This window comes from Kwoniella shivajii, chromosome 2 (genome assembly GCF_035658355.1).
Source record: "Kwoniella shivajii chromosome 2, complete sequence".
NCBI lineage: Eukaryota > Fungi > Basidiomycota > Tremellomycetes > Tremellales > Cryptococcaceae > Kwoniella > Kwoniella shivajii.
In genome coordinates, this window is record NC_085909.1 from 2,315,616 (window position 1) to 2,335,943 (window position 20,328).

Consider the following 20,328-nt stretch of genomic DNA (forward strand, 5'->3'; position numbering starts at 1 on the left):
TGTGCTATATGATACGAATGTTAATATGACAAAGTACAATGGGGTCAGAGAGATGCTGGTGGCTTGGAACAGCGAAGCGAAGGAATACACCATATACGCACGATGTGTGAATGCAGATGTGTCAAAACAGAACAGGTTGAAATATTAGTGTTTAAGAATTTGTGTATGGGTGTGGGTAAAGGATAGAAATGAGAATGGGCGTGTGTATGCATTCTTTCACTCGTCTCTTTATATACCCATCCTTCCTCTTCTCGAACGTGCTCGGTAAAAAGGCAACATCTTGAGTCATACCTAAACAATACATGAACCCGTGACATCTATTGAAACTTTTTTCGAATATTCCTAGAAGGAAAAATTGATGCAACCGAGCCCCGGCCGAAATATTGAGTCATTCCTGTGACTTGGAACGTATAACGCAATTGCTCGTCAAGAGAGCCAGTGATCGCATTCGTCTACTTGTTATGAGCTCATGATCATGAGATGATGTTTCTTGGCGCTTAAGGAAGGGTGGAATTTGCGGATGAATCGCTTTGTTCAGAGGAAGAAATGTGTGGTTCAGAATTACGCCTTCCTGCCCCCCAAGCTGGTTAATTCTGTTGCCCCACATTTCCAAAAAAAACCATGTCAAGGGTAAAATAGAATTAAGCGAGGTAAACTGAACGGACCGAAAATCCGACTTCTGTCAAAACAATTGGATTGAATATACAGGCTGCAAATGGAGTGTACACGAATCATGCGAGACACCTGGAAGATCGTAGGAGCAGTGTACTTGTCTGTCTACATTGCGTCTGCACCGATCCTTGATAGTAGACCTGATGGGAAGGGAGCTTTTATTTGACGAGGGGTGGGTCAAATTGGCGTGTTCAGTCCATCTCACTTTGGGGAACTGTGCACCTTTGATCACCTGACTATTGGTTCGAAGAAGACGCCATAACGTGAACATGCGATTCCGGAACGAGTTCTATCCATTTTCGAATTTAGATTTGAATATGAAGAGCAGATCTTTTCGAATAATTACGTTTCACTTCTAGTGCTGTGCAAGAAACGATCGCTTGAACCGGACCACATCATTTAATCGATGTGCGCTCAACAATTCGAAAAAGCGTTTAAGGCTTCATTTTTGATTCTCAATTGAACGACTGGACCGCTGTGGATGGAGTTGACAATGCATGGAACATGCTAATTATAGATGACCTAACCATGATATGACACGCAGTACGACTCTACTTAAGCAGTGCTATAAACTCTGAGATCGTCAAACACCCAATATATCAGCGAGATTCTCACTGGATATGGTAGCAGGCTTTGACACACTACAGAAAAGTAATAAAAGGGTTCAGGTAATTTCGTACGGCTCAGAAGAACCGCGATTAGCATAAGCTGGTATAGACGTCATATGTTGATCGGTGCCCCAGCAATATCATCAGATGGAGAGAGAGAGATGAGAAGGAAAATAAGAAATCAGATGAAAAGAAGCGGAAGGTTTTGTTATCACCATAAAGAAAAGCAGATCATCTACTCACGTATCCAGCATACCCTTGGGTGAAGTGGACTGACGATTCTTACATGTCTTGATGCATTTGTAGAACGTTGTTTATCTCTACTTGTCTTGCTCTCTCCACTTTATGGACGTTGCTGAACTTCTTTCCACTCCAAGAAGCAGACTATATGATGTTTGGGATAAAATGAATAAATGACTGATAAACAAATAAACAGCCACGTGGTACACCATAAAGCTCCCCATTAAGACGGCTTCCGATAGAATTATCCCTCCGTCTTCCCTTCTGCAATCCTCACAACATTCAACAAAAAAGTTAAAGCTATATCTTTCTTGGTTTTAAACCCTCCATCCACCTGAAACCAATCTATCCGATCACCATGTCATTCTCTCTCCTACGATCCCGTGGGCTCAGAGCCGCAACTCGATCAGCGGGTATCGTGAGTGTAAACTTTTTTAACAAGAATCAGACACTGGGTCACGACCTGTTTGCTAATGCGCTCTTATCGCAAATAGCGACCAGTTCGATCTACAATCCCATCGTTGAGGTATCTTCAAACCGATGCGGACAAGTCATCACCCGCCGAGAGCTTGCCCGAAGCTGGAGATAAACCAGTATGTTGCTGTTTCTCTTTCACTAGAGTAGAGGGTCCTCCCATGTTCCACGAATTAGCAGTTCTGCAAGAAGTTTATCTTGGTGTATAGTGAGATCAAGTCAAGCTAAAACTAACAAACCCATAGTTCACCGTTACACTGCACGAAGAATCTTTCCACACCTACCGATGCGAAACTCCCACCAACGAGATTTCCACCACAAAGGATGAGCTTGTGAAGATGTACACTACCATGGTAAGTCATCATTACCTTTGCATATCGCAGCGGAGAGGCAGTATGAAGGTAGCTGACCCATCATGAAGGTTCAAATGAGAAGAATGGAGCAAGCCGCCGATGCTTTGTACAAACAAAAGTTGATTAGAGGTTTCTGTCATTTGGCTATTGGACAAGAAGCTGTCTCAGTCGGTATGGAGTATGCTATCGATGGTGAAGATAGAGTCATCACTTCTTATCGATGTCACACCTTCGCCGTGTTGCGAGGTGGTACCGTCAAGGGTGTAATCGCAGAGTTGATGGGTGAGTTACGTCGTATTATCTTACAAAGCATGATTGCGATCGCATTGAACGATATCCTTATGCTGATACAATGATATTTTAGGTCGAGTTGATGGTATGTCTTACGGAAAAGGTGGTTCTATGCACATCTTCACTCCTTCCTTCTTCGGTGGAAACGGTATTGTCGGTGCTCAAGTAAGTATGATCCTGTTCACAGGCAACAGATTAAATGTTAACGTTCACGAACGATAGGTCCCCGTTGGAGCCGGTATCGCTCTTGCTCAAAAATACTTGAAAAAGAAGACCGCTACTTTTGCTCTTTACGGTGATGGTGCTTCTAATCAAGGCCAAGTGTTCGAGTCTTATAACATGGTGAGCAACAGATGTATCCCGAACTTGATGGAACGGTGGTGACCGGAATTTCGCTGACTTCTTCTTGTCTCGTTGTTAGGCTAAACTTTGGAACCTCCCTTGCGTCTTCGTTTGTGAGAACAACAAATACGGTATGGGTACATCCGCCGAGAGATCTTCTCAAAACACCGAGTTCTTCACTCGAGGTGACAAAATCCCTGGTATCCAAGTGAGTTCTCGCGACGTCAGTCGTTGTATTTGCATGTGACACAGCTGACATGTATTCCTGTAGGTTAACGGTATGGATATCCTCGCTGTCAAGAAAGCTACTGCGTGGGCCAAAGATTGGGTCACATCTGGAAAAGGTCCTTTAGTAATGGAGTTTGTAACCTATCGATACGGTGGTCACTCGTAAGTCCACAAGCTCCTCTCTGAACAAAAACGTCTGTATGGTGGACTGGAACCTTTTGATCAATAAAATGAAATTTGATTTCGGTTGACAAGTCAACTAACTTCACTCGCGATTGCAGCATGTCCGACCCTGGAACAACTTACCGAACTAGAGATGAAGTACAACAAATGCGATCTGAGAAAGATGCTATCGCTGGATTGAAGAGATACATCTTGGAATGGGGAGTCACCGATGAGGCTAGCTTGAAGGTGAGTCTGTCGTTACATGATATGACCTATAAGCCAATACAACCCCATGTGTAAGCCAACGAGCTAATTCAAACGTCGTGGTATAGGCTATTGACAAGAAGGCAAAGGAGGAAGTTGACCAAGCTGTCGAAGAGGCTAAACAATCACCCTTCCCTGATGAGAAGACTTTCTGGACCGACATCTACGTGAGTCCTTTTGCATTTCCACTCGTTGTTCCGCAGCGGATTGTTCGCGCTCCGTCCATCAAGTACAACGCTGATACAAGCCTATGATGTTCAGTACAAAGGTACCGAACCACCTTCCATGCGTGGACGAGAAAAAGAGGAAGTCCACATCTACAACCAGAACTAGATGTATTTTCCAGATTTGTAGTTTTCCGTTATTCAGGGTTACGGCAGGATATGGGGTTAGTAGCACTCATGCAACTCATGCAACTAGATCATTACGTGTGCTAGAATGACCTGCCGTTTTCTGGTTACAAAGTACCAAACAAGAGTGGCGCAACTGCATGAAATTGCATCCGAATACTATTGACTACGCCACAGTGGACTGACTGTACGAACAGAAGCATCCTATTAGTAAGCTCGCTTCAATGCTAAGAGGAAGGGTGACCCAGCCCTAGTACTGACTATCATTTAGGATAAAAGTGTCCATACACGTCCCCATTGCTCCAGTTCTCTACAACGATTCTCCCTTCCCAATTCAAAGGAAAATACAGAGTTTTGCAATCCGGATAGCCAGAAGCAGTCGTCAGGGTGATCATTTTCGAGTCTGCATCAGGATTTCTGACTGCATGCCAGTGTGGGGAATTGCTTGGCTGGTATTCAGATTGAGCGTTGGAAGAATGGAAAATAGTGACGCTTTGTGAGCACGCCTGACCAAGATCGGGAGAGGCGGCATCTGATTGTTGGGGTTGAAGGTCAGCATGATAATGATGCTCCACGGATCCATTTGGCTGTATTTTGTCAGTAGTCGCTAAGTAGAAATGTCGGGTGCTTAGAGCACGATAAAGTGAATGAGCGGTGCTGGCTGTAGGACCACTCTGACGAGAGTCTGTATGATCATAACAACATGTTAAATGTAACTCTCAACGATCTGTCTGCACTTACTTGGCTCTTCGAATCGTAAGCTGCTTCCCGCCTGAGAACCAAGAGTAGCATGTTCGGCCACGATCTGGTCATGACGTTGGTGTATCTTGAGTTCTTGGCCCTCCAAATATTCTCGGAAAGAGGCGTCGTATTCCAACGATCCGTGATCTGACATGGTGGATGTTACTGATTGAATGGGCAATTATGATTGATACTAAGAACGAGAATCCATATGAAAAGTATGGAAATGCTTAGTGGGTCAATTGGCTCTCAAAAGACTGGGGAACGAGACCTCTTTTGAACCCGAGGCAGTCAAGCAGGCTGAATGTTCACGTAGAAAAAGGAGAGTCAGCAACCTTTATCAGAATGCCTGTATCTTTGGATGACTCGAAGAGATTAGCCATACTTATACATCAGGCTTAGTGAAACATCCGTTGTTCAGAATCCTCATGTATGACATCACCCATGATTTATCCATTCGTAATTGTTCACAGAGGCAGAGATGAAAGACCAAATGCATCGTTGTATCCTTTGTCGTGTTCGAAGATTGGCAAAGTGAAATGACTGAGCGTGGTATTGTGTGTCCTGTAACATATCACTTTGGTAGTATGATTCGCATCAGTACTCTTCTGGTCTACTTGGCCTGACCCATTCTGACAGGAGACCCAGGAATCTGAAATATCGAGACTTCGTTGTTAGCTTCTGTATTTCTCTTCGCATCGGATTCTTTCAGCCGCCACAAGCGCAGGGTGCAACATGGATCAAAGCTGTTACGATGTTGCATATGAGACTTCACCTGTTGAGAGTGCCATCAAAGTCTCAATCATTCGACCTACCATGCACAATATGGGGCTTAGGCTTCAACATAGAAAAAAGTTGTACTACAAACGCTATCAATTACTCAATGTCTTTCCTTTATGGTTGTTGGAAATGAAGTTTGCTTCCACGTCACAGAACTAAAGATATTTTCCAAAGTCGAATCTGGGTTCCTGCCAATCCTTGAGAGTATCTTTTCCCTGCTCAGACCCTCGTGGACCAGTCCGGTCAGCATCACTTTGATGCTGATCGGTACTGCTGATCTGACTGACTCTTGAGGTACCGGCCTTGGGGTAGTCCGAACTAAGACCATGGCTAAGATTGGTAGGTTGATATCCTGCATTACATGACCCAATGTGATTCTCAGTGGACCTTTCTGTCACATGCGGCTCGCTAGCCAACGACGAGCCAATTCTGGGTTTCGACATAGATACGTAACCTTTTCCCTCGACAAAAATCGGTCCGGGAAGGAAATGTTGGCTGCTTTGCTGATTGGCTTGTGACGAAGAGGCAGGCTGAGTAGGGGTGAACGTCACAGTTGCGGGTGAGGTCTGATTGGGTTCTGTGTCACGAAGAAATTATCTATGTATTTTCATCTCTATGATGTCAAACTCACCTGGCTGTCCGAGGGGCAACGTGAGTCCGAGTTCACGAGCAACATCATCGATGAAATTGCTGCTATTGAAATACTCTTCTTGGAGCTGCTTGGAGCGTCGTCGAGTTTTCGATGTCTGCCCGTTTAGGTATTTTTGAAACGGATCGTCGTGGGGCATGATGTATCTTTATCGAAATGTTATCGAATTCGACTCGGGACTCAAATGGAAATACCGCTTCTACTGTACGTCATGACAGACATATCTACATATAAATTTTAAGAGATAAGATGCAGACAGGCTGCTGGGACATTGACCTTCGAGGAGCAGAGTGAGAATGTCTATGTACTCTTATCTTTGGAAAAAGGAGGTACAGCGTGCAGCCGAAGTATCACCGTGATACTGCCCCGAAGCTGTGTGCAAACTTAGTAAGGATTCCGATCAAGGCGGAAATCATGTCCCTTGTTCACGATTATTCTCACATACTACAACCTTCCATCGCGTCTAATCAGTGTTATCATTACAGAAAGCAAAGATGAGAAGGCTGAGTCCTTCTTTACTTTCATCACCTATGATCACACGAGATGCATATCATTCCTATAAACGGATGGAGGGAAGGTATCCACCAAGTCCAAGGATCCTCCTCAGGTTTTCCCTCAAATTCTTATGAGGTAAATGCTTTACGTAGTGCATCAACGTGTCACTAACTGTTCTGGCTGAATGCAGCAAGGTCGTTCTCGTTCTTGCTGGTTGAATACAGGTATTTACGATTCAGTCGTCTACTTTGCCGAGGATCGAGCATACCTCTCACTTACGTTTCATCAGGCTTCAACGCGTTTCGTCTCTCAACACGGGGAGTATTACTCTGTTCGGAGGCTTCATCCCAGGCAGCTGACATCGTAGTATCTGCATTCGTAGATCCTTCAGGCTTGGAAGCTGTGCCGGCTTTGGGTTTACTGCTTGACTTAACGTTCCATGTTCATGTTCCGTCGGGACTGCGGCCATCGTTTTCGCTCTCAACATTGGGACCTAAGCCGACGCCGCGCATATCATTGATACCTACGCATTGGCATCAACGCCAAGTCACATGTTCTACAGAATTTAATTGAGAAATCGAGAGATACCAATCATGGCACTTACTGGATTTGGGAGAGATCCCGGTATCTTCACTCTTGGCATCAAAGTGGGATTGAGAATCAGAACCCTCAGTGTTTGCTCCAGGGATGAGTGCTGTTGAATCTGCCATACTTACCTGCTTTGAATATTGATATGAAGGATAGGTAACTTAAGTCGTTTGTTTAGGATTGGGATTGATCTACAACCAAGGTATTCTCGTTGAGCTTTATACCTCTTATTGCAAGTCAGAAGCTTGATAATCTGGATCGTCAATGATTAAAGGATGTCAGTACCGAAGCTTGAATGACGACAACGAAATACTTGTTCATGAGAGCAGGAGCATATTGCCTCTTCTTCTTCGAATGTTGATGACACACGAAACGTTTGGCTCCTTTGACATGATGATGCCAGCATAGATTGGAAGACTTTATAATGACGTATGACTACACCTCAACTAGTCTTCACTCAACGAGCGAGGATGAATCGTTGGCGACTGTCGTCATATCAAGATGGATTGCGAGAAGACAGGCAACTGATGGCTCATTTCGTGAGCTTAGGGATATTCTTCGATCGGATCATGGCTCTAACCTTCTTGGGTTAGAAGTCCGTAAAGCGAGCGAATCTGCAAGACCGATGAGCGACATTCTTGTAAGCAGATTCAGCTGCATGTCATGGTACATCAAGCAAATGTCACAGACTGGTCAAAAGACACACAGTATTATGCTTGCTGTCTTACTTCTTCCACTTGGTTGTGCCACGTGCCACACGCGTCACTAACCAATACATTAGATAAAAGTCGCGTCAAATAAACATCAATCTCATCAGCTATCAGCCTTCACCTTCTATCTCTCCTGCCACTGCTACCATATACTCATGATAAGCTGTACGTCGACACGATGACAAGAGGTCTTAAGCGGGATGCCGACTTTCCTCATTCAGCTTCAACACCCGTTGATCATTCTCACTTTGTACCCGGAACCATACTCCCTTTCTCACATCTAGAAGGAAAGATATTGATTTTCTGGGGTGATTTACAAGCCAATTTACCAAGATTAGCATTCTCAGTCACCAAGACATATGATATACCCATAGGATATCGACCGATTGATTACATCTTACCTACTGAAAATGCCAAAAAGGAGAAATACGAAATCAAGTTGATTCTACATCACTCACACTATAATGAGAATTTCAAAGACGAGAAACTGAAAGATCAGATTAGAGATAATTTATTGGAAGATAAAGCATGGTTGAAAACTGTATCAAAGTCCGTCATGATAGATACTTCGCAAATGAAAGTCCTGAAGAAGGAATACAGACAGGACGTTGGAGATTATATGGTAGAACTTCAAGGTGTGGGTGAGAGAATCGTGCGTTATGATAGTGGGAGTACCAAAAGGATCTTATCTGGTAAGGAGTCAAATTCCACAATTTCCAGTTCCTCATTTTTGATATCATGGAATGTCCCTTAGATACAATCAAACCATCTCAAGCTCCAGATTGGTTTACGAGCTCAGCACCTACCGTTTCATCACCTGTACAACCTACTTCCCAATTACTTTTGACAGCTCCAATGAAGAATGGAGAATCTTCCAGATTGAAACCTCTGACTTCACATCAACCTCCTGATCTTACAAGAATACCATCGAAATCATCATCTACCAGTTCTCATACATCCAACCCCTCTCGTCCCGCCAAACGATCTTCCGATATCCTCGAAAATGATATTAGTAAGAAGACGAAAGAGAAGGACAACACATCGGATCAATCAGATGGATCAGCGAAAGGGAAAGGAAAAGAACAAAGAACAGTAGTACAACTTGGACCACCAGGATATCAATCCTTCATCGGTCATAGAGATGCCTTACCTACTAAATTACAGGACCACGACATGGAAAGACAGATTGAGGTACCCGGAAGCTCAACGGAGACATGTTTTGATGAGCAGACTGATCCTCAGCTCTTCCGGTCAGAAAATATTGAGAAAAGCATACCTCCTGTCAGAGAGAGTACTATCCAACAGTCACACCCGCTTCCTGAAGCAGAACTATCTGATCCATTGCAAGAGGCGGAATCATTTCGCTCACGATCATATGATCCACTTCGTCCAGACCAAGCAGCAAGTAGCCCCTCCGTACCTTCTCGAGGACAATCAATACCTTATACTTCTCAAAGCAGTCCATCTGTATTCACGCCCAAAGTACAGCGAGACAGAATAGCATCTGCCAGGAGACAGGCAGAGGAAAATAGGAGAAATCAGGTGCAAGCTGCTCAAGCGGCAAGTGAAAAGGTCGCCGACGAAAGGACAGCGGATATATCGAGGTTGGAAAAGCCATTTCATACGAGAGTGAGTTACTCTCGCCTCACGCACTTGTGTTTCTGATCATCGGCACCCTGGCAGAATGTCGAATATACCCCACTCAGATACCTGCAATCCGGTCAATACGCAAATGTCATTGGAGCGGTAGTGAAGGTAACACCTGTCTCAAAACCTAGTAAGTAGCAAACATACAGCGGAGTGGACCGAAGCTTATGGGAATATGCTACCAATAAGAGGATTACTTGATGAATGTGATCATATGCGATCCGACTCGTCATTCTGGCGGACCTGCAAATTCTAACGAAGAATTCGTGATTTCCATATTTCGATCACAAAAGTCTGACTTACCGTCAAATGCATCTGTCGGCTGTGTTTTTCTTTTTAGACACTTGAAAATCTCAACATATAATGAGAAGACAAAAGGTCAGTCGTTCTCTGGTATCAATAACAACTGGGCAATCATGCTGCGGGGAAAGGAGATCAAGACCTCCAGTGAAGAATTGTCACCGCCTTTGATAGATCAGGAGGTGGACAGAATGAAGGACTTGTGGAGATGGTGGAAAGGCATAGGAGGTGAAGATGAACCCCAAGGTTTCGACACTCCATCGCCTAGACGCTCTTCCACAGGTCTTGGTATATCTAAAGAAGGAATCGCTCTGAGTCAAATACTTCCAGGTATGTTCATACATGCTACGTTCAAGGTGAGTGATTGATACCTCTATCTCGCATCTCTGTTCTCCTCTTTGACTTTTACTGATTATGATATCAGATCATGCAAGTCATCCGCAATACACATAGGAAACCAGATCTAGAAATGTACATCACCGATGGTACAACTACAACTTTACACCCAAAAAACTTTCACGGAGTGCGAATTCCCGGTTTGCCCGCTGAAGCGTTATTCTGCATTGCGATACACGACCTTCCTCAGGTGGACGAATTGCAGCACTTTGAAACAGGCAAGTTTTTGAGACTGGAAAACGTTCGAGGTAAAGTATATCAAGGGGAATTCGAATTGATATGGTCAGAATTACCTACATCTGATCAAGCTCAGCGTGGCTGGAGACGAAGGAAATGTACGCCCATTGATAAAGAGGACGAAACGGCTAGAATGATTGAAAAGTGAGCATGGCTAAGGGGCTGCACAGTGCACGCCATAACGGTACTGATTGTATGTATAGACGACTAGTAGCACTCAAAGTAGGCGAAAGCGTCGATGAGCCGGTTCAACTTCCACATCATCCAATACCTTTGCCTTCGCCGACACAACTCCAGCCGATAACCTACCCGCTATCTGAGCGCGACCGACCGAACCAACCTCTGCGCCTTGCCACTCACATCACAACGACTCATACCGATCCTACTAATCACCCCATTTCCACAATAGCGGAGATCCTTGCCAACACAAGTTTACCAAACAAGTACCGGATGACTGCTCGAATTAAATCACTTCATCCTCGTTCGATACCCGAGAACAGTACATTCGTCCAACCATACTGCAAGCACTGTCATCGAGCTTTCAAGGGAACTTGGTGTCAAAGTTGTGGAGACACCGAAGGAACGAACGCAGAATGGAGATATAGGTTCATTGCTATTTTGGAAGATCAGGATGGAGGGGAAATGGCGTGTGTAGTAGCTGATGACGACGCTGTGAGTAGTTTGATGACTTTACGACTTAAGTTCTATAGGCTGATTGTGATATGATTGAAACACCACAGGCATTCCTACCTGGTCTTCCTCCTTGGTCCAACTCTAACAATCCGAACGATGCGCGTAAATCCCAATCGAGGTGTAATCAAATCACAGGTGAAGTATGTAATATCCTGCAAGGAGCAAGAATGGATGGAGTGAGAACGACACCTTTCATCGACATGAGCTTGGAAGTTTACGAAGTTGACAAAGCATCAGTGACTCGACAAAAAGAAGGAACGGTTGTGGTTGCCAGGATGTTTGGGATGACTGCACCGTCCCAATGACCCCGACATGGGAAAGAATGTACGTTGTACTAACACGATTCTCTTCATGCACGTACTGGTAAATGGAAAGGGAGAGGAACGAGGGTGTCTCTCGTAATTACATTCTTGCTGGTAAGTTCGTGGGAGTATGTATGCCATATTGTACACTCACGCTAGAGGTTAGTCACAACCGTGGCGCTTACGGTTATCATCCCCCAGATCTCGAAGTTAGTCGTCGGGTATACGGGTTTCAAACGGCAATATATGTGCGGGGGAGTTACATGAATCCCATTGCGGTGAAATGTCGGCAAATATTCTTTGGTCCTTCATGTAAGACACGAAATGAGTCGCTGTGATTCTCGTAGATACTAGCGATGTGGCGAGGTCAATCTTGGGATTGGGTGGGTTTAGGCCCCTTGTTACCGGGTGTCTCAATGTTTCATGTAAAAGAGATGTTTGGGTCGGACCCGAAAGCCGCTGTGCCCCGCACTGGAATGGAGTGGAGATCTTATGATCTTATTACTCTGTGCCTGGGATGGAAATCCTGTTGGATTAGAGTTATTTCGTAATGCGGTAGTCTGTAAATCTCAAACTTTTGTAATGGATGATTAGGAAAAGATATCTATTACGTAACACATCGTCCCCCCGTAATAATAACCGGAGTACAGTTTGTTGTTGGTTTCGATGATAACCGGATTAACCGTGTCCCATTTTCTCAAACATTTCATTCTTCAACCTTACTCGTACATTATTTTGTTTATTTTTTGTTTGGGGATATTTCAAAGGTTTGATCGGGTAAAGGAAAAGTGAAAAAATGATTATGATGATGAATATGATAATATTGAGATTATTGCATAATACAACATGGTAACTGATATCTCTCTCTCTCTCTCGCCCATCATCTACTCCACTCCCAGCTTTAGCTAGGATATTGACCGGAACAGAACTACACCGAAATAGCACTGGACAGAGGTGGAAACGTGACTATCAAAAAAGGAAAAGAAGGGTTTTTTAGCCGGTGGGTAAATTCTCTCTTAATTGTCAAGGCAGCCATATATTCCAGCAGACACAAAAGTCGAAGAGCATCAGACATTTGGTTGATCATTCTCATTGACATCATCTAGCAGGCAATACAAGAATCACGTCCTTACACTACATACACTGTAATGAAAACCACCACCACGACCACGACCGCGACCACCACAAAGACATCTACAATGCCATCATCTTCATCACCATCACTCCCTAGACCTCGTTCCTCACCTTCTCTGTATCCTTCTTATCCTCAGTCCAATGGCAAAATCAATGGCAGATCCAAAAGAGGTAGCTTATCCTTTACTCCATTATCCCTTGCACCCATGACGACGTCAGCCTCGACCGAAAGAAGCTCGACTTCATCAATGGATTTGGACCCTTGTCAACCTCCAATCATGGTAGCTTTAGCAGGTTGGCCTGAGCCCATATACGTTTCTTCCGCATCAGCTTTCGCTTCATCTTCAGCTTTTGGGGATGCAAGTAGATCAAACTCGATGGGATTTGAACCTTTATCAGGTCAAGTATATGATGGTATCGGTATACCTTCAATCAAACCTCAATATCAACAAATATCTCAATCATCATTACCGCCACATATGAGCAACAAACCTAAATCAAGACCTACTTCTCCACCTCCACTCAATGGCAGATCAACAACACATAACAACACAGATAAAACGGATGTCGCTCTCAATATGAGGACCAAAGTACGAAAACCAAATCCTATTCCAAACGTGGTACCAAAACCAGTTTCAGCACCTAATTTATCAATATTCGCGTCGGTTTGTCCACATTTGTCGGATCCTTCTTTGGGTCCTTGTCCATTCAAATCACATCCACACGATGTAAGGAACATGTTCCCTCCCACATCCCATTTGAGTAGATCACCTCCTACTGCAAGTGCTAGTACTATCACCAACGCATCAAGTTCTCCTACCGACTCAAACCCCCCTCTATCCTCACCTGAGAGTTCCATTGGAAGTCCACCTTTAGGAACAGATTCGAATGGGGAAAGAAAAAATCCAGAAGGCTTAACCAACTATTTCCCCGTACCAGGTGCAGGTGCACCTAAGCCTAGACTGACAACGAGAGCGTCCAACCCCAAATCGTCTTTCACTTCAACGTCATCATCAGCCGCATCGTCGATGAATGCAGCATTCGTAAATGGGGACGGAAAGCGAAAAGGCTCATTCAATGATCCCAGGTATGGACCAACCGCAGGTATATTTCACAAAGGTAGAGCATTACCCGTGGTACCAAGCTGGGATACCGCACCATCCTATCCATCGGAAAACAAAGGGAAGGGAAAGGATAGAAGTCAAGGTTCTTTAACTGGCTTGACCTCCAAGTATGATGACAACGACGATGAGACGATAATCGACGAGGAAGAAGAGTCTAGTCAAGGGAATATCGGAATTAAGATGGAAGTAGAATAGTGGAATCACTTCTCTTCCTGGCAATATAGGTTCATCGGATTGGCGTTTATCATTCAATTGTATCATACCCTTATTTTACATGTTCGCACCACTTGTTTGTCCTAAAATTTCATTTTGCGCATATTTATTGTAATCACGAATTAATATTCATAACACTTCATGGTTCGTTGTCATTTTGGTATCTCACATGTAGATAGAAGACCATCAAAGGAACAAATGTAATATACCTGTATCATACTAAATTCTATTTACATCTATAATTTCCTCTATCGTAAGAAAAAGGGAGCCAGCTACACGTCTTCATCAGAACCAGGTTCAACTCTTCCAGCGAGACTAAGACAAGTGTCAGCGACAGATAATTTACCTAACAGTTACATAGCCTCGATTAAAACGATATCGACTCACATGGCTTTCCTCCTTTCTTTACTGATTCTTTCTCTTCTGAAGCCTGCCCATACACTTAACCCTAGTGCAATCAGAGTACTGATCGCTGATACCTTGAAAGCTGATCCGTAACATTCCTCACCGACAAGGCCTGTCCGATATGATGTATTCAGTCGTCCAATCACTTCTTATCATGTCTGATAAATCCAGCAAACTTACAATCATGTTTACCATCATCGGGAATAGCTCCCCCGTCTCTTCTGAATACCTGTCGCAAAGTGCCAACAACGCCATCGCCGTCAGAAGTCCCTATTTTACCAATCTAGAATGGGATACCGTATATCAGCTTAAGCGTACCCAAGGATCATCATGACTGGCAACAGGATTCACATACAGTATGCGAATCGTACACACTGCCAAAGAGGAGATTAAACGCATTTCCTCCTAGAACAGGTGCTACAGCTGTCCAGCCCCAATTTTGCGAGAAATGTTCTGCGCAGAGGATAATGAAAGATCAGTATATATCTCTAAATGGTGACGGACAGGAGCCATTTCGATGAGAAGTATCTGGGCAACAAGGACAAGCCCAACGAGAAGGGCGGTTAAACTCACTCATACCAAACCATTCTAATACCAACATCGGCATCACGTTGAATAGACTTCCATATGCTAAACCTAGCAAAGTGGAAACCATCCATAATGACTGTACCCGAGTAGTCCCAAGAGCTGAGAGCTGAGAGATTGTGAATAACACTGCTACAACTGGCAGAAACCAGATCTAGTAAGGGAGATGGGGTCAGCGGTTTATCGACACTTTTAGCGAAAGGGATTGCATGCTGATGGTATACATTTCGTGAGAACATCTCGAAGGAGGAAGATGAAACTCACCCGTCTTATACCATATTTGTTCTTGCCAAAATCAGACACAACACCTGTACATCCAAGTCAGCCTTTTCGCCGACGTTCAACTTTTACTTGACATACCTCCTATGATTCTACCACCACAATTCCATAAACTGACCAGACCAACTTGCTTAGCTTGATAACCCGCTACCCTTTCCTTGTTGTATATTCTTTGACCTTCTCTACCTAAGGCTAGAGCTACAGTTCCGGCATTGTTGATATACATCAAACCTGTACCGCAGAGCAACGCCAAGCAGACAAACAGAATCCAGAAGTCAATGGACCGGAATAATTCCAATGGGGTATGTGAAAGTAACGTTGGCGGTAAAGATGCGAGAGAAGATGATCTTTTATGGTTTGGAGGTGTTATTTGATTATGTGAAGTAGCTTGTATTTGATCATCGTTGAAATGCGCATGATGTACTTGATGATTATGGTGATGTACATTTGGGTGTCTACCTCTTGAAATAGGTGACCTTGATCTATTTAATTCCAATGAGCTTGTCCTTGACATTACTCCATTTTCAAGTTCATCTTCATGCTCTGATTGAATTTCGAATTCTTCAGCTGGATGTTGGATGGTGACTGTTGGTGTGTCAGTGTCAAGTTGATTGATGACTTGATATTCCTTTTCATAACCATCTTCAGGTGGTACGGGTCCAATAACGATGGAACCTATCAGCATTGGTATACCAGTTCCACCAGCTAATAAGATCAATAGACCTCCGGCATCACTTTTATATATCCAATGACCTAAACTTGAGAATAAGAATGCGCTCAATCCGAATCCAGCCAAGACAGTTCCACTGGCACTCGCTCTAGTGGAATCAGGGAATGATTTTGCCGTAGCGTTGACTGCAGATGTCAATCCTGATGATCCACCACATCCAGTCAAGAACATCGCGAACTCTAATACGAATAGTCGTAGATTTGATGGTTCAGATGAATTGGCAGATCGTATTGAGATTGTGCCGGCATAAAATGAGTGCACAACTGAGTATCCTATTAGACAGCATAAGCCCCCGACGAATAATGGTCTGCAAATGAATATATCGTCAGCCTTCACGCACATTGGCGTTTACAGATATATTGTGCATGATGATTGCTTATGATTGTCACTCATTTGGTATTTGTCACGGAGTGGTGAGAATCATTTGTGCATAGATGCTACTCACATTTTCTGACCTCTGGAATCCACGATTTTACCCCACAACGGACCTGTCAGATAAACACCCAAATTCCCAGCCAGACCTATCAAGTTTCCGATGGTCGATGACACGACAAGCTTTGTAGCTAGCTGAGGTGCATATGCAGAGTAGACATAGTTACTTCCACTAGACGGGATAGCACACATATCAGCAGGTATTCTTTTTCCTTTTTCCAGGGAACGAGGAATTTAGATAACGGTGATGGATCAGGTATTGTTATGATCGATAGTAGCAGAATCTGTCTCTCTTGACAGTCTCAACTAGAAGATGTGTCACTCACCTTGCTAATCCTACGATCACACACATGATGAAGACTCTCAATCTCTTACGTTGTGTATCATTCCATTCATCCGAAAATGGATTCAAGCTCTTCCAGTTCCAGGCTGATGATTGAGAATGGCTCATCTTGGAATCACTGAACAGACGCGTCCTTGATGATATTCGCGGTCTTGAAGGTGGTCTGGATGATACCAGTGAGTCTGGCATGTTTGACGATTCAATGATCGAGATTCAAGTCAAAGCGTGTTTCGGATATATAGGTGCACCTAGATCACGAGCGTGATAGTAAAGGAAGTATCGTTTGGGACTGATAGTGAACAATGGGATCTGATCTGAACTCAATATATTGAGTATTCTCCTTTTGACACAGTCTCCGTGATGAGCTCTGTCGGATGTGATCAAGGCAAGAGTGCCAAATGTACTACAACAAGCGTCGCTATCCAGTGACAGCTAGTGTATTGAATATAAACATGCAAATCATGCCCGCCTGGCATAAAATGGATTCGATATGATTGCGTTTGTCTGTGAGGCATTCATCGGTCAAATCCGTCAGTACGATCTGAACGGGTTTACCAATTCCGCATGGACGGAGCAACCATCTCCCTGGTGCTTGCGATGATGATGATGTATGTGTTCACAGCATGTCGGTATTTATGCAAAATTCCATATCATGGTCATGGATTGCAGGTGCAATGCGTTCTATTATACAACCTCTCCCCTTTTTTTCCACAGCGTATATACCTCTGTCGAATCATATCCACCCTCTCATCCGGCCCACCGATCTGACAACTTCCCTTTCTTTCTCTCCATCTTTACCATCGCCTTCGGTACCTCTTAGATCTCTCATCTCCTTCCTCCACCCGGCTTCGTCTAGACCGACCGCTCTCTCCCATCTACTGATATCTTCCCAATGCACATCCAAAGCTCCCACTGCATTCCCCAGATATCCTAAATCAGTTTTCAGTTGAGCTTGACCACCAGATGTCAACGTCCGTATCGAGGGTAAAGTGGTCGACGTGAGGTGTGAGAGTAAGGTGAGAGCAAGAGATGATATCCAAGTTGAAAGTACCGTTTCTGAAGATACATTGGAAGATTCAGGTGGTATTTCGATGAATGGTAAGGTACCTAAGCTCCATCCCAGACCAGTTTCTTTACTCCACACTTCAAACACTCTTAGTAGATCCAATAAGCCTTCTGAGACGCGACTGATCACGTCTGTTGGCGATAGACTAAAAGTGGGAACATGTAGTTCACCTTTCTTGGGAGCTTTGTCAGGTTTTGTCCATACCTGGAGATGAGGGTAAGTTTCGAGTTGATTTAGAAGGGGAGAAAGGATGATCGATTGAAGATGGAGTTGTGATGTTTTGGTGAAAGAAGCGAGAGCATTCAAGGAGATTGGCAATAGAGGATAATCAGGAGATGACACTAAAGAATGCAGGTCGACCGAATTTAATGTTGATTGTTGCAATAATGAAATTGACCCGAATGTCGTAGATTTCGTATCATATCCTTCCCCGGCAGTTGATTTCAGTATTTTCCCCACATTTCTCAAGGAATCTTCCAACCTGTGTTCAAAAGTTGATAGCCTATACGAAATCTCTCTGCAAGCTTCCAATACGTGCAGTCCAAGTTGGAAACTACCCCAGTCTTCTGTAGAATAGTCCAACCCTTCGAAATCTAATTCATCCCTTTCCTTTGCCCTACCTCTGTTACTCTCGCTACCATATCGAATCTGCTCGAGCACTAAATCCTGTTGTGCAGAGAGAAAGGTGGATATTCCAGCTTCTAAAGATGATAGCAGCCCTAATGATCCATAACCGTGAGTGAACGATACACATCGAGACATAGCTTCGTCTGCTTTCGAGAAGAGTATGTTGACCCGATCAAGAAGCACACGGGAGATGTCTTTCCCTGTTGAAAGGCGTGTTTGGAAAGATTGGTCGTTTCGAATGATATGCTCCAAATATCGTCGTTCCAAAGTTGCGTAGGTAGATTGCAAATCCAGGAAAGGCTCATAAAGAGTCGTTTCCCAGCTATTGTCGACAGGCTGGGGTCCAGGAAGGGTTGGAGCTCTAGAGAAACGTCTGGAAATGGACATTTTCTTCGAAGGAGTTCGAGTCATAGCAGTGGGTGAAGGCCCTTGATGACCAGACGATGCCTGTCCACCTAAGGTAGGCGCAGGAGAGGTTGCTACAGCGCCACTTAAAAGACCACCTTGAGTATTGAAAACCATTCTGTCGATCAATCCTTGAAATGCTACACCTAATTCTTCAGTCGCTCTATATGTGCGTATCAATTCTGGCAAAGCTTCTGGGCCATGAAAGTCTGCCACAGCAGATAGTCTAGCTGTGAAAGAGGGATCAAGAGAGTCGAAAATGGTCTGAACAAAAGTCGCTAGTATTGATGCTGCAGTATGAGGAGGGAAGATGAGTGGAATTTGGTGGACTTCGGTATTGAGTATGGTAAGGAGGGATGTATAGAACTTTGGTATAAGGGTGGAGAAGTTGATGGTTTCCTGGTGTAAATCCTCAGGATTCTCCATCAAAGGAGTTGCTCGTGCCGCAGGTAGTATCTCCGTTACCCTAGCTTCTCTCCAATCTTCCAGCAACTTGCTAGATTTAACCTTAAAGTAATACCCTCTAAATTCTTCTTCTCTGTCCATATCCAAGAAAACTTCCCAAAAGCGGGCACAAGACTCTGTATCTGCTTGTTGAAGACTCTCCACCAGAGCCTTACTGACGCTTGTTTCGAGTTGGTTTTGTAGACTGACTAGAAGTTGTTTTCGATCTTCGTATTCTGCAGGAGTGTTCTGAAACACTATCATCGACTTGGAAGCTTCGTGTAAGCGATGACCTGCTTTGACGTATTCGGCATTGGTTATAAATGTTGTCAGCTCGGATTCAAGAGTTGACCAGCTTTCAGCTTCTCTAAGTATATCACGAGCCGACTCAAGCCTATTCTTCAATTTGTCGAGATGAGTCAACTTTTCTAAACTCTTGTTTGTCCTCATACCGTCATTCTCTCCTTGTGTCTTGCTCCCGTTGATTGGCGAGGACAAGTCTGTTTGTCTTGCAACGCGATCTTGTACCATTCCCAAGCTACTCTGCAAGCCATTTGCAGATTCTCTCATGAACTGTAGATCATACGCCAGCCGGGGTACCGTTCTGGAGACGTCATGTATTGATTGCTCGACTGCTGAGTTGGTGTCTTGCGATAAGAGCGAGAGTTGGGTGAGAAGTTCATTGAGCGACTTGTCTATAGGAGCTAAATCTGATGGCTGTACTGGATTGGGAGGTGGAAGGTCTGGTGGTAAAAGCGGTGACAAAAGATTGTTGAGGAATGATGGGATGTCAGAGTGGGAGGCATCAAGAGTCGCAGCTAGTGAAGAGAGAGCCGAGGTCGGTTCAGGTGAAGGAGCCACCGGAGCGGACGTTGACATGGCAGCTAGAGGAAAGATTCGATCCTCCGCTATGCCTTTTGTATCGTTTTCCTTCGTGTTGATTGCCGTAGGAGATCAGAAGCGAAACCGAAGAGTATCGCACAAATGGTAAAGTCGCGTAAAGATGTCCCAAGAGA

General features: G+C 44.2%; 6 protein-coding genes across 6 annotated transcripts; 3 read left to right on the plus strand and 3 right to left on the minus strand.

The window, feature by feature from the left end:
* Window positions 1–1,878: 1,878 nt before the first annotated feature.
* IL334_002206 (pyruvate dehydrogenase (acetyl-transferring) E1 component, alpha subunit) lies at window positions 1,879–3,970 on the plus strand (the record flags this gene model as incomplete). Its single annotated transcript, XM_062933952.1, has 11 exons — window positions 1,879–1,938; window positions 2,015–2,113; window positions 2,240–2,347; window positions 2,416–2,629; window positions 2,712–2,803; window positions 2,861–2,980; window positions 3,060–3,188; window positions 3,252–3,370; window positions 3,490–3,619; window positions 3,706–3,804; window positions 3,899–3,970. The coding sequence occupies 11 exons, from the start codon at window positions 1,879–1,881 to the stop codon at window positions 3,968–3,970; spliced, it is 1,242 nt and encodes a 413-aa protein (XP_062790003.1).
* A 1,693-nt stretch (window positions 3,971–5,663) lies between these two features.
* Window positions 5,664–6,296, minus strand: IL334_002207 (uncharacterized protein; the record flags this gene model as incomplete). Its single annotated transcript, XM_062933953.1, has 2 exons — window positions 5,664–6,085; window positions 6,140–6,296. 2 exons carry the CDS (start codon window positions 6,294–6,296, stop codon window positions 5,664–5,666), a joined length of 579 nt encoding a protein of 192 aa, XP_062790004.1.
* A 1,832-nt stretch (window positions 6,297–8,128) lies between these two features.
* On the plus strand, window positions 8,129–11,528 carry IL334_002208 (uncharacterized protein; the record flags this gene model as incomplete). The annotated part of the gene is made up of 7 exons (XM_062933954.1): window positions 8,129–8,642; window positions 8,705–9,579; window positions 9,634–9,727; window positions 9,787–10,253; window positions 10,322–10,674; window positions 10,734–11,202; window positions 11,271–11,528. 7 exons carry the CDS (start codon window positions 8,129–8,131, stop codon window positions 11,526–11,528), a joined length of 3,030 nt encoding a protein of 1,009 aa, XP_062790005.1.
* Window positions 11,529–12,724: 1,196 nt separating this feature from the next.
* On the plus strand, window positions 12,725–13,978 carry IL334_002209 (uncharacterized protein; the record flags this gene model as incomplete). Its single annotated transcript, XM_062933955.1, has 1 exon — window positions 12,725–13,978. The coding sequence occupies one exon, from the start codon at window positions 12,725–12,727 to the stop codon at window positions 13,976–13,978; it is 1,254 nt and encodes a 417-aa protein (XP_062790006.1).
* A 401-nt stretch (window positions 13,979–14,379) lies between these two features.
* IL334_002210 (uncharacterized protein) lies at window positions 14,380–16,959 on the minus strand (the record flags this gene model as incomplete). Its single annotated transcript, XM_062933956.1, has 8 exons — window positions 14,380–14,513; window positions 14,582–14,684; window positions 14,757–14,854; window positions 14,975–15,140; window positions 15,251–15,294; window positions 15,347–16,302; window positions 16,441–16,599; window positions 16,754–16,959. 8 exons carry the CDS (start codon window positions 16,957–16,959, stop codon window positions 14,380–14,382), a joined length of 1,866 nt encoding a protein of 621 aa, XP_062790007.1.
* Window positions 16,960–17,503: 544 nt separating this feature from the next.
* Window positions 17,504–20,191, minus strand: IL334_002211 (uncharacterized protein; the record flags this gene model as incomplete). Its single annotated transcript, XM_062933957.1, has 1 exon — window positions 17,504–20,191. The coding sequence occupies one exon, from the start codon at window positions 20,189–20,191 to the stop codon at window positions 17,504–17,506; it is 2,688 nt and encodes an 895-aa protein (XP_062790008.1).
* Between the last annotated feature and the right edge of the window lie 137 nt (window positions 20,192–20,328).